The sequence below is a fragment of the Colossoma macropomum genome, unplaced genomic scaffold, assembly GCF_904425465.1.
Source record: "Colossoma macropomum unplaced genomic scaffold, Colossoma_macropomum, whole genome shotgun sequence".
In the NCBI taxonomy this organism is placed as follows: Eukaryota; Metazoa; Chordata; class Actinopteri; order Characiformes; family Serrasalmidae; genus Colossoma; species Colossoma macropomum.
In genome coordinates this window covers 12,844,282-12,857,022 of record NW_023494790.1, presented here as the reverse complement: position 1 = coordinate 12,857,022, position 12,741 = coordinate 12,844,282, and the positions used below count along the sequence as shown (strand labels likewise).

The window sequence follows — 12,741 nt, the reverse complement described above, 5'->3', positions numbered from 1 at the left end:
GACAGAATTACAACATTACTCAAAAGCTCAAACAGAATCATTCAGAGTCTTTTTGTTTTTATGCATGACTAAAGCTGAGTACCGACATTTAATATGTTGGGAAAAAATTGAATATAAAAAGGTCTCATAGCCTAAATAAACAGTGATTGTGCATTGACCTTGTGCAGAAGTGTGTTCTCTGTAGAGGGTGTGTACTTCTTTTCACTTCATCAACAAAATGTTATTTGACCAGGAGCAGCCAAACTTTTGCATATGACTGTAACATTAATGTATGGCAATGAAACAAGACATTTCAGACCAGTTATATAGGTCCAATGTTCATACGATGTAAAGGCAATACAAAACAAATGAAAACAAAAAGGTTATGAGTTTTTGATTTGAGTAAAGATATAAAGAATACTCATTTTTGAGTATACATTATCGTAATAATGAAATGTTATCCTTATGTGATAAGTTAATACTTGCAATAAAAAACAGATTTCACTGTACAGCAGAATTTTCCTAAAAAATTAGTTTTCTCTGTGCTTTAATTTTGTCAGGAAGGTCATGTGAAGGCACCAGTGCCCTTCTGCACAATTACAGCGTTTCCTGAAACATTTACTTATTTGAAAAACTTCTGTCTCGAGTCCTTTCTATGCTCTAACCTTGATTAGATCAAAAAGCTGTAATTAGAGTTATATATCAGGGCTCCAAAATTAGAAGGATGATAAAATATTACTTAATATATCTTCTAGAAAAGATCGCTCTTTATTTGCTGGCTATTTTCCCATGAACTGAAGGTCCTTTATATATTTCAGTGAACGGAAGCAGGGACAGACGTTCGTTGGGCAATGGAATGCATACCATGATCTGCTATCTACAAAGCCATCATTTTAGCAGAGACTTGGGCGTATTTCCTCCTTCAAAAGGGGGCAAAGCTCTGTAGAGGTTAGACGTATTGAGAGTGGGAGGGTTGGGCCGTTCAGGATCAGTGAAAAGAGAGTGGATGCATGTTCTTTTTTTAGCCATGTGGAGATATGTTCATTTCTAGTGGCCTGAAAGTGTGCTGAAACAATATCCAAGCAGATCAAGTCCTCTCATTCCCACCAGTGCCAACCAATGCAGGTGTCTGTTAGCTGATGTAACAAAAAAAAAAAATATATATATATATATATATATATACAAATGTACTGTGACGATATCCAATCAAATTGACTATGCTGATCTCTTTAAAAACCCAGTCCAGATCCATGTGTGCCTGTGGTCAAGGGGGTTAATGCGTTCCATGTTTACACATATCACTTCACTACAGCTTCTTTAAAGCTACCCTTGAATCGGAAACTGTATTTACATTGGCAGGGGTTGGCAACCCAAACGAGAAGAGCCAGTGGCTGTTAATGCGTCTCAGTATGTGCTAATGTGTTAGTACAGGCTAAAAAATATAAAACACAGACTTACTTTGCTCTGCTTTAAGCTTTAGCTCAGCTATAGCTGCTTTTCTCACATCTCCAGCAGGAAACTTTTCCTCAAAAGTAAAATAAGTTAGTTTCTTGTAAAATGTCTCTAAACATAAATTTTTTTACGAGGCTGTAGTCAGCTTCTCGCTTACTGTTCTAATTTTCCTGTTCCACCTTAAATGGTGCCTGAGGAGCCAGAATGTAACTGCTGCACCATTTAAGGTGGAATGGGAAAATAATGAACAAGAAGCTGGCAAACACGAAACTGACTTCAGCTTCGCGACTTTTTAGTGTTTGATAGTTTCTCGTTGCAGATTAAACGTATCAGGAAATCACTGCGAGTGTTTATAAATGAAAATAAGTCTGTTCGCCTCCAAATTATTGATGTTTGTCTTAAATCTTTCTCTTTGCCTTTTTGTTATTTTACTGCAAAGAACTGACATACAGTGAACCTCAAACATTGCTGTCTCCTCCTTCAAATAAATATTTTGCATTTGCAAAAGAGCAGCAGTAAAACAGACCAATTCCAAAATCTTGGACTATAATGTAATGTAATATTTAGGTCCCTAAAATATACAACATAGCAACAACAAGAAAATGGCAGCCTATGTGCAGAAATATACTGTTCCAGACTGTGAAGGGGATGTCGACACTTTTTATACCCTTTCCAAGGAAGCTCCAACTTACAACGGGCATGTTTAACCATTTTTAACCAAGGTTGAAGTTTCTGAACTTCCATTCCACCCTAAAAGCTTGTACAGGCGACAGAATGTAAGAATGTAACTGCACCACCATTTAAACTGGAACGGAAAATTTGCTAAACAAGCTGGCGAATAGGAAGCCAACTTTAACAAAATCCTGGACAACTTTAATTCAAAGTTGTTAGTTTGCACATTTCACTCTGGACAGTTTCTCAAACCTTGGACAGTATCGAGCAGGCCTCACTCAACGTTTCACACTGAAGAGACAGAAGAGAGGGCTATTTTAACTTTATTGGCATCACAACCCCAACCGCAACCTGTAAGCAGCAGCCATGCTGTGTGATTTTATCCACTTTTGATGGTTGGAGCCAGATCACCTTAAATTGGAGGTTTCATTGTGAGCTAACAACTTTAATTTACTTTGTGTTGTTGTCGATGCTGAAAGCCTGTAGCTAGTTTAGGCTACTAGCAAGCTCCAAGTAACTAGCGTAGCTAACTAAATAATAGGATGACCTAGCTTATTTACACAGATTCATTTTATTTATTCATTCTGTAGTCGTCTGTTTATGATGCACATACAAAGTTCAGGAATGTGGGCAGTAGTCAGTGGAACAGAATTGGACACCAGTGTGAACAGCACAGTGATGTTTTCTGAATGGCAGGGTCTGATGTACTATTGAGTTTTGAATGTTAGTGTATGTAGGACCTGTTAAGATTTAGCTTGATGAAGCAAAATGGTATGCACCCCCCTAAAAGCTCACTTACCAACATAACTGAATAACTGAGTAATGCTAACAGCATGAAAGGAGTGAGGAAATTGATTCATCTCAGTGCCTTTGTCCTCCCCCATTCTCCTCAGTAAGGAGGTTAGCACTGTAATGACTGGCTGGCAGTGTTTGATGGCCTGAATAAACAGTGCTGTAAGGAGGGTCTCATATCTGGACTGTCATGTGAGGGCAGCGATGTGCCAATCAGAATGTCTGGGGGAGGTCAGGAGCCTCTGTTCTCCCTCAAAAAAATATTTATTATTAAGAGATCTGCTGTGAGATCCATTCACATCACAGTGCGAACTAAAGTAAAGCACTAAAACGTAATTGCTTTTAAATATTTTTGAATTGTATTTCTCATACACACACTATCAACAAATTAATCCATTTCGATTCAGTTTTACTTGTATGACAGTTTTTCCACAGATATTGTCCCGAAGCAGCTTTCCAAGAAATGTGGGCCCTCTAATGATTAGGTTTAGGGAGACAGAAAATCTCAGCAGTTAAATTTGTCCTAGATGTTTTAAACTAAACATAAAAATCCACTATTATCCAGTATTAAGCAACAAAAAGTAAAAATGTGCTGCAGATACAAATATTTGGCCTCATTCACAAACCGATCTGAAGAAGAAATGTCTTTTTAAACCCACTTACAGTTTTTATGAAGATTCTGACATTTGCCAGTGTTTTCTTATTTGGGATTTGTTCTTAGGTAAGAGCAGGATCTAATCACACTCAAGAGCGCAAAGGTGTGAGCATTTCTGCAGTTTAAGAACACGTCATAAATCTGACCTAGACTTTTTCTTAGGACGCTTCTCAAGAACAAAGTTAAGAAAAGGCCAATTATCTTTTGACAAATCAAGTTTAATTCCCAATGGGCCTCATTCACAAATGTCTACTTCAGATTCATTACGTGTTCTTAAACCACAGAATTGTTCACACGTTTGCGTTCTTGAGTGTGCGTAGATTCTGTTCTTATGTGAGAACAAATCCTAAATAATAGAACACTGGTGAATGTCAGAATCTTCATGGGTTTTAAGCATCAGAGGGTTTTAAGAATTTTTTTTCCTAGGAACGGTTGGTGAATGAGGCCCAATATCCTGTTGTCTTTTTCATCTTCAGCTTTTTTTACAGACAGTGTGATGTTTGCTTCCAGAATTGGCTGGTATTTAATTGAATCTGTTCCTCCCTCTACCAGTGAAATGTTTCCTGTGCCACTGGCTGCAACATAAGCCTAAAGCATGCTTTTTTGCACCTTTGCTCATTATGGCCAAAAACTTTTATTTTAACTTCACCAGTTCGCACAATTTGTTTCTAAAATGCATCAGCCTTGTTCAAATGTTCCTTTGCAGACTTTTGATGCTGAAGTTTATGGTGAGGATGCAGGAAATTTTCCATGAAGATCATATTTGTGCAGGTGTTGCTGCACAGTACAACAGTGCACCACCACTCCAGGGTCTGCATAATCTTCCTGAAGGTCTTTTGCAATCAAACAGGGTTTTGATTTGCCTTTCTAGCAATTCCACAAGAAGTTCTCTCTGAAAGTTTTCTTGGTCTTCCAGAATTCAAATGGACCTCTACCATTCCTGTTAACTGCTATTTCTTCATTACATAACAAACTGAGGAAATGGCTTTGCTGTCTTCTTATAGCCTTCTCCTGCTTTGTGGGCATCAATTATTTTAGTTTCCAAAGTGCTATACAGCTGCCTAGAGGAGCCCTTGGCTGCTGATTGTTGGGATAAGGTTTGAGGAGTCAGAGTATCTAGAAAGCTTTGAAATTTGCCACACCTGGCCTTTTCTAATGATGACTGTGAACAAGCCGTAGCCCTAATAAGCTAATTAGGATCTGAGTGCTCAAATCTTTTGGGGTGCCCAAACTTTTGCATGGTGCTCCTTTCCTTTTTTCACTGTAAAATTGTACAAAGAAATACAGTAATCTTGTTTAAAATGAGAAGAAATGTTGAAGAGAATGTTTGTCCTTACCTTTATGCCTTTTGGAGATCAGTTCATCTTCTACTCATTTAACTATTTACAGTAATAGTAAATTTGACCAGGGGTACCCAAAACTCTGCATGCCTGTACATATTAATGTCATTGTAGTTATCCAATTTAGTTGTTACCAAATATTTGAAAACAAAATAAAAAATGAATAGTAAGACAGTAGTTTAAGGATAAAAGATAGTAAGAAAAAAATATCTTGTGCACTACTGATTGTGTGGGACACAAACAGGATTTTGGATATGAGAACATGAGTAAGAGGTTTTATATGATTATAAGGCAGGATTACATTTTCCAGAAACAGTTTAGGAGATTGTGATAGAGCTGGCAGTTATAAAACAAGTCATTCTTGAGGGACGTGAAGGTTGACACTTAAATTCTTGGTACATTTTTTTTTCTTTTTTTCAATTTCTTGTAGAAAGAAATAGAGAAACTAAAGTGTGGGAAACGTAAGACAGAGGGGTCAAGAAGTTAAAGGGGAATCATTTTGATTTTTCACAATCTCCACATAATTCAATCACTGAGATGTAAACAAAATAATTAGAGTGTTTTGGTGTCAAATCGTGCATTGTAGAGAAACTTAATGACTCAGATTTCTTTCCAGTGGTGGTGATAAGAACCAGGAGTCCTAATGTCTGCGATGTGAATACAGCCATTTTACTGACTATCCAAACCACCCAGTCAACATAAGGATATTTTTATATGTAAAAATAATTTTATTTATATGATTTTTTTATATGTATTGTTAATAAAAGAGTAGTAAATCTGACAAAAAATAGTTTTGCTGAGGTACTATTTTTTCTTCCAACATAGTGCATGTAGCCTACCTCTCCGCCATGAATGGATTTCAGAAAAATAAGTTTTCAGGCAGCAGATTTGTAATAACTAATTTGTAGTAAGTTTCCCTTTGGAACGGCTGCAACAGGTGACAGGGCGAGAGTCTTCTTGTCGTTATCAATTTGCCAATGCAAAGGCACAAATTTATCTGAGCCATCGACTACCACTCAGTCTATTTCTAGGTGCAGTAGCGGGGGCTGTGGTGAATGACTTGAAGGGAGTGTGGGGGGGCTGTGGTGAATGACAGGGGGGGTGGGGGAGAGGTAGAAGGCGGGAGGTGGAGAGAGAGAAAGCGAGCATCTAGCGCTCACTATGCGGGAGCTTTCCTATGGCGTGTGACTGAGGGAGCTCGTCTGTATATCCCGTTTTCATTGGGACTGAGTGAGAGCAGAGAGCAGGGGTAAACATGGCTCCCAGCGCGCTGCACTTGTGCCTGTTCGTGATTTACGCCGTTCAGCCGGGCTGTGGATTTAACATTGACGTGCGTTTCCCGGTCATCAAGGAGGGAAAAACTAAAGGCAGTTTCTTTGGTTTTTCCGTCGCGCAGCATGAACAGACTGAAAAGGCAAAGAAGTACCTGTGAGTACCTTTCTTTCCTTCCTTTAGTCGGACGCAGGTTCGGAAGGTTGACGAACAGGTTGTAGTTACGTACGTTGCAGGTATAATAACGTTGCCCCTTTGTTGTGTGGCGCAAAATTAGAAAATAAATTGAGAATATGACAGTTACATCTACTCATTTAGCACTAAACCATACTGCAGTCATGTTTTTTGTGTAAAAGTCTTGTTAAAAGGTTGGAGTTTTTCGCCGGTCAGCACTTGCTGGATAGCATAGCCTGTTTCCACTTTTCTTTGGTGTGTTCACTTTGCTCTGTGTGAGAGCTGCTCACTTCTGAGGTAAACCGACTGTGGGCTGTTAATGTAGGGGGCTGATTTTACACATGTCTGTTTAGCTCGCTGGGAGTTTGTTCTGTGTTCACATAGCCTAATGTGACTTTCCACCTTGAGCCTCAGATGACCACAATGCCTTACATTGGAAAACTATAGCCTCCTCCTCCCCACTGATGGACGTGCGTTGCTTTTTCAATATGTTGTGTTTTAGCTAGTTGTGCGTGAGTATTTCTGTCAGCTTTTCAGTACAAGTTGTTCACGATGTAATGCGAATGCAGGCACCAGCATTAGCTGACAGAAAGCTGGAATGCTGCTCTTAGGCTGAGATATAGCCTCAGGGCACAAAACAGTAAATGTAACTGTGGGTGAATGCAGGTGAAATGAGATAGTATGGGGCCACATCCCAAAGAAAGCCTGAGCCAGGGGACATGTTATTAATTGGTGTGAATATTCGGAGTAGCACGCTTGTAAAATGTAATTTTACGTGCAGACCACCTGGCCTTTTAGTCCCATGACTCCTGCCCTGTTTAAATTACTGCTGACATTTAATTTTATTCGTTTTTAAACTGCAGTATATTGCACTTTTGTGATTTCAGCATTTACAAAGTTTGAGACAGCATAAGGAGAAGTCATTCATAATTTAATTACATGAGGTTTGAAGAGAGTTTGCTTGCCTGTGAATTGTGCTGTAGATTGGGAAAATACTTTTTTTCTGATGGTACATTTAAACCTCACCATTGATTTAAACAGACAAAGTCTTCTAGATGCTAAAGTCATAACCTTTATATCGACCCTGCAGGTATGTGGAAAGATTCTGTCAAAGCATTTTCAAAGCTGTAAGCCTCTTTGTATTGTGCGATGGTTGGGTGTTCCCTGGTTACTCTGCGAGGACCCTGTTGCTCTGCCCTTATTTGGTATTTCCTGTTCAACTGAGATGAAGCTATCATCATGCAGCATCTGCACACAGTGAGGGCCCTTCAAAGGACAGTGGTATTTAATGAGACCCATAGTTTTCTTGTTGGCGTTGCTTTAAACGTAATCTGTACGGTGCCGATTTCAGCTAAAAAGACATCAGCTGTTTCAGAATGAGCAGCGAGTGAACCATGCTGCTTCAAAGTGATTTTTGGGTTGATGCTCTATATTGCATTTTGTTTGTAACATGTAGATGGGGGCCACATAGTAACGTCAATTGCCCATCGCTCCCAGCCATCTAGGGACATGGGGATCACTAGGGAGATGCAAATAGTAAGATGGAAGGGAACCCAGCTACCTTCATTTTAACAGACTGGCCCTGAAGCAGGACCTTGTAAGGTGCTTTACACACCAGTAAATTGGCTGCATTCATTATCTCAAGTGTTGACTGATAAACAGTGCTGTCTGCCTCTCATACAGCATTTGACATAGGCCATAAAACATCACTAGTGCACCAGGTGATCTTTGAAATTAGAATGATTTTGCATTCATCGTAATGCACTTTGATTCACTATATAAACCAAAAACATTAAATATTCAAAAGTGTTACCAGGTCATACGGTCCATGTATGGAAGCTGCAAAACCAGCCATTTGTTTCAAGGGATGAGGAGTGTTGCCGAGTGCCTGTCGTTGTAGGGTCAACAGTGAAGTCATTTGCTGTTCCTGACTGTCAGGAAGCAAATACTACCAGCATCCAATATTCCAGTGTCTTTCCAGTATTAAGAGTATCCAGACATCTGAAAGGAGTGCCTGTCCTTGTTTTTTTTTCAGACACTCCTGAATATTTCAGTAAAAACTTTTGTCTGTACATTATAGCCTGGACTGCTTTTGAATGCAGCACTATACAGGACAGCCAATCAAAACAGCAGTCATTTACATTTATCGATCTTAAAGGTGCAGAATTAAAAAAGACAAAGGAGGGCTTTTTCATGATGGTTTCATTGGCAAACTAATATCCTGTTTGCAGATGTGTGCTACCCTGTGAAACAATTTCAGTTTGAGTACATGAAAAAGCAGTTTTTTGTTGCTATATAGGCCCTCTTGGCCGGTTGAGGACACTGTCCAGACACTGCTCTTCCTGCTGCATATCCTGGGAGATTGGAATGCACTAGCTCAAGTTGCCGTGTGTCCAGTGTTAACAGAGGGATCTTATTTTCTGTCACCCAGTTTTATAGCAAAATCCAGTGTCTCCACTGCCTCACCACAGAGACATGAGATCCAGCCTGCTAGCATTTAGCCATTATTTGAGAAGCTCCAGTATAACAGAGTTTGTTTGTCATCTAGTTCCAGTATGCATAGAGAGCTGGTTTTGGAGCAGTGAATAGAAGTGCAAGATGTTCTTTGCTGTAACTTAAGTATGGCAAAGGATAAATACTGTAGTTGCCATTGCTACAAAAGTGTTGTAGTAATAGACAGTAGCCAGTTATTTTTTGCTGTATACTGAAGCAGTAAAGGTTCAAACATGAAAAGACATGGAACAAATGTACATAATGTGTCCTACTACATGGGTATTTTTGAATATTGATTTTTTTTTCTTTTATTGCTTATTTTGGAACAGTCATGTCAATCTTCCAATTTCTGTTCAATTACGAATGAATGATTTCACCCTTAAAGAGTGTGTGAAAGAGTTCACATGAAATAATGTGTGTAAATGTTAACATGAATATTGTGTGAAAGAATTCACATGAAGAGTGAGCTCAGCTACTTCCTCTTGAAGATTTTGTGAAGATGGGGGACGTGGTTTATGGCCATGAAAGTTATTTGTCAGCATGAAGCATGGCATCCAACTAATCTACTGACTTTTTAAAAAACGAAAAACTGTAAGTTAACACAATAAGGAACAGAAGGAAAAATCAAACAGTGGGTAAAAAATTAAAATATACTAATGAAAATATAAAATAATGGCATAATGGATCCAATCCAGTCAACTCTGTGTTACTGTGCAGTTTTGATCTGACAGTTACAACAGCGATTATTCTTTGCGGGCTGGTTTAAACCTTAGTTTGGTCATGCTTGGACAGCTATTGGAGCATGCAGCTGGACAGTTTTATGGAAATACTGGCAGTACTTACAGTGCACTCAGAAAAGTGTACTGTGGTGTAATATATCATGTTAACAGTAACATGTCATCATTTTGCCCACCCCTACTCTTTAAACCCAGATACTGCTAGGAAACTAACCCTCCTCCCCACACACACATTCCTCCTTATTCCCAACTTCATACACCTTCCCTGTCTTGTTTTCTGCCTGTGGAGGGTCTCCAGGTTCTTTGTATGTTCTTTTGACTGGTAGAGGACTGAGGCTGTTCTCTGGCCTCTCATTGGCTCTTTTAGGCCCTTGACCCTGAGGAATGTGGGGAATGCTTCATCATTGCCTGCTCAGAGGACCTGCCAGGTTACAGGTTGGGACAGGCCTGGGAGAGAGAGCTTGGGAACCTGCTGCCTCACAGACATCCTGAACCCTGAAGGATTAGTGCCATATTAGAGCCTCCACACACACATATGCACACACTGGACTCGATCTCACACAGTCACCTTTGCTTCCGATGGAGTTTATTAAGAGCAGCAATTTGCTGGTGAAGTGAGCGCACATCAATGGCCTGATTCCTCTGCATTCAAGCATTTAATTAAACTTGAGAATGGTGTTGCTGAGCCAGCCACCAGCTGGCTGAACACTGTGGCACCGTGGCTCAAGGCCACGAGCCGAGTTACTCAGCTTTTTCATTTGATAGGGCTTTTCTTCACTGTCTCCATTCCAGCTAGCATTATTGGCACTATTGTTTCAAGCACTATATTGTCAAAAAAATACTTACAATAATAACATATTCTGGAGTGAATGAATAGTAGCACTGGATGTGGTACAAAAGCAATAGTTTGCAGTCCCAAGTCTGCTTCTTTTAGTAGTAGTTTTGAGGCTGCTGTAGCTAACAGGTAATGGAAATTTATGGCCAACATTTAACATTGCGCAAACTGCATGTCTAAATCATCACACTTGCCGTATACTGCTATATTAGCTAGGTAGCTCTAGTGCGAATCTACAGAAGCGAACTTCAGACATCAGACATGTCTTGGCAGAGGGGTAAGGGGGTGGTTCTGTACATGAACCAGCATCTCTGTCTTTCCCCCCTCCTTCTGCTTGTCTGTGCATCCCTCATGAGAAATTGGCCATAGACAACATCAAATATAAAGAATGCTTTTACTGCAACACAACAGACGGTAGTTTTGCTTAAGAAGGTTAGAAGTGCAAGAAAGTACTTCTTGGCAGCTAAACAACTTTTATCCGTTAATTACAGTTTAGACCTATTAGTTACTCGCATTCCTCAAACATTTTAACTCCCTCAAACAAAACATTCCCCCCATGGCATAAATAATTATTATCTTCGCCTTCTGTTTTTAACTGTTCACCTCCCATATTTCTCATCAGCTCCCATCGGTCCACTGTTCTGAGTGGCTCTTAAAAACAGACGCCAGTATGTGTCCCACCGATTTATTGAATTATGCTATCTGTAATGAAGAGTTGTGTAAAGAGAAAAACACTTAAAATGTTATGTATAGAGATATAAACAAGTAATAATGTGTCTAGAGTAGAAATACCGGATGTCTTGCTTGAGTCTGCAGACTTGGCAACTCTCCAACATGCTTTTTTTTCAAGCTGTGGTGATAGTGGTTGATTCAGGTTCAGGTGTATGCTATTCAAAGCAAATCCTGCATTCCATGATGGTAAATGATTTCAAGTGACATGCTGGTTGACATGAGTCTGGGGTCTTCATAAGCTGCATTTGATACCTAAACACAGATTAGAGTAAAGCACCCAGTTCCAACACTTTTACAGTCATTTCGCTGACACTAAGATGACTTCAAATGGCTTCCTATGTCACCGACTTTAACATAGAAAATCAACTAGAAGACTTCAGGGACTCTTTCTGACTTTTTGCTGGAACAGGAAATCTGTCCTGAGGCCAAACTCACTTCACTTTCAGCTACTTATTTAACACTTAAGCCCTTTTCACCGCACAAAGTGGCAATAAATCCAGTCTGATCTAATGAATAAGTTATTCGGAGTAAGCCTGTGATGCTTTTACCGGGTCACCATCGATCCTAAACTTCATCCCAATTTTAGTATTCAGCCAAGCGGAGTAAATTGTTTTTTCACTGTAACATAATGCTATAATAAAATAGAATACAATAGAATACATCTTGTTGTTAAAACATAATATTATTATAAAAACTATATTTTTGCCCCCTATAATTCTACAAAACTTGTGTGTGCCAATTGGATGAAAAGCAAGGTCTGGTAACTTGATAAAACTTTCACAGTTGTGCTGGAAGCTTTATGAACAATGCCTAGGTTGAGGTCTAAGATATTTTGGCCATCATGAGCTGCTGGGGAATATTACTGTGTCCTCACTGAACTCAACAGGGAATGGCCTTCTCCTCCTCCTCTCGAGCAGATTAGCTGAAAGTTCCTGGATGAGAAGCAGATAAGAGGCCTCAGGCGTGACTGGATATGGCCGCCTTGGGATTAGTGTGTATTCCTTCTGTACCTTGTTTTTCAGTGCAAAGCCAGCATGATACAAAAAGGCTGCCTTTCAGCACATACAGCAGGATATGAATGAGATGACCCCAGAGTCCCCTTTCGCACTAAACGCTAATGTTTTGTCAACATGGCATATCATAAAAAATTGCTGCTATGCTCCACTAGGTACTATTTTACCCAGCCCTATTGGAGTATAGTGATGTGAAAACCACTTATGAGTGTATTAAAGTGGTTGAAACTTTTTCCATTTTATTTATTCATATATTATAGTGTATTGAAGTGAGTAAGTTGCATGAATATATTTTAATACAGATACTTTTCTTAGATTTTCTAGCTAGCTTGAAGCATGCAGTCTTTTTGCATGGCTCTCTCCACAGCAGGGATGGGTAATCTCACAATATGCTATCATATTTGTGACAAAACACATTACGATTTTTTAGGATAGTTTAGTACTAGAGCACCAAACAACTGTGTATCATGAAAAACAGATATTGACCAATTATAGAGGGCCTCAGGGAATCAGTAGCAACAAATGTATAGTAACTACATAAACTTTCACAAACTATTTATATTATTATAAATATTAAGCAGCTGATTGTCAGCAA

The 12,741-nt window shown here is 39.3% G+C and overlaps 1 protein-coding gene across 1 annotated transcript in view; it reads left to right on the top strand.

Moving 5' to 3' along the window:
- Positions 1 to 6,011: 6,011 nt before the first annotated feature.
- itga3b (integrin, alpha 3b) overlaps positions 6,012 to 12,741 on the top strand; it is a 56,523-nt gene continuing 49,793 nt past the window's right edge. The window contains exon 1 of the mRNA XM_036572178.1: positions 6,012 to 6,318. Within this exon, the coding sequence (XP_036428071.1) occupies positions 6,146 to 6,318 (173 nt within the window). The 5' untranslated portion in view covers positions 6,012 to 6,145. The remainder of the gene's footprint in view (positions 6,319 to 12,741) is intronic.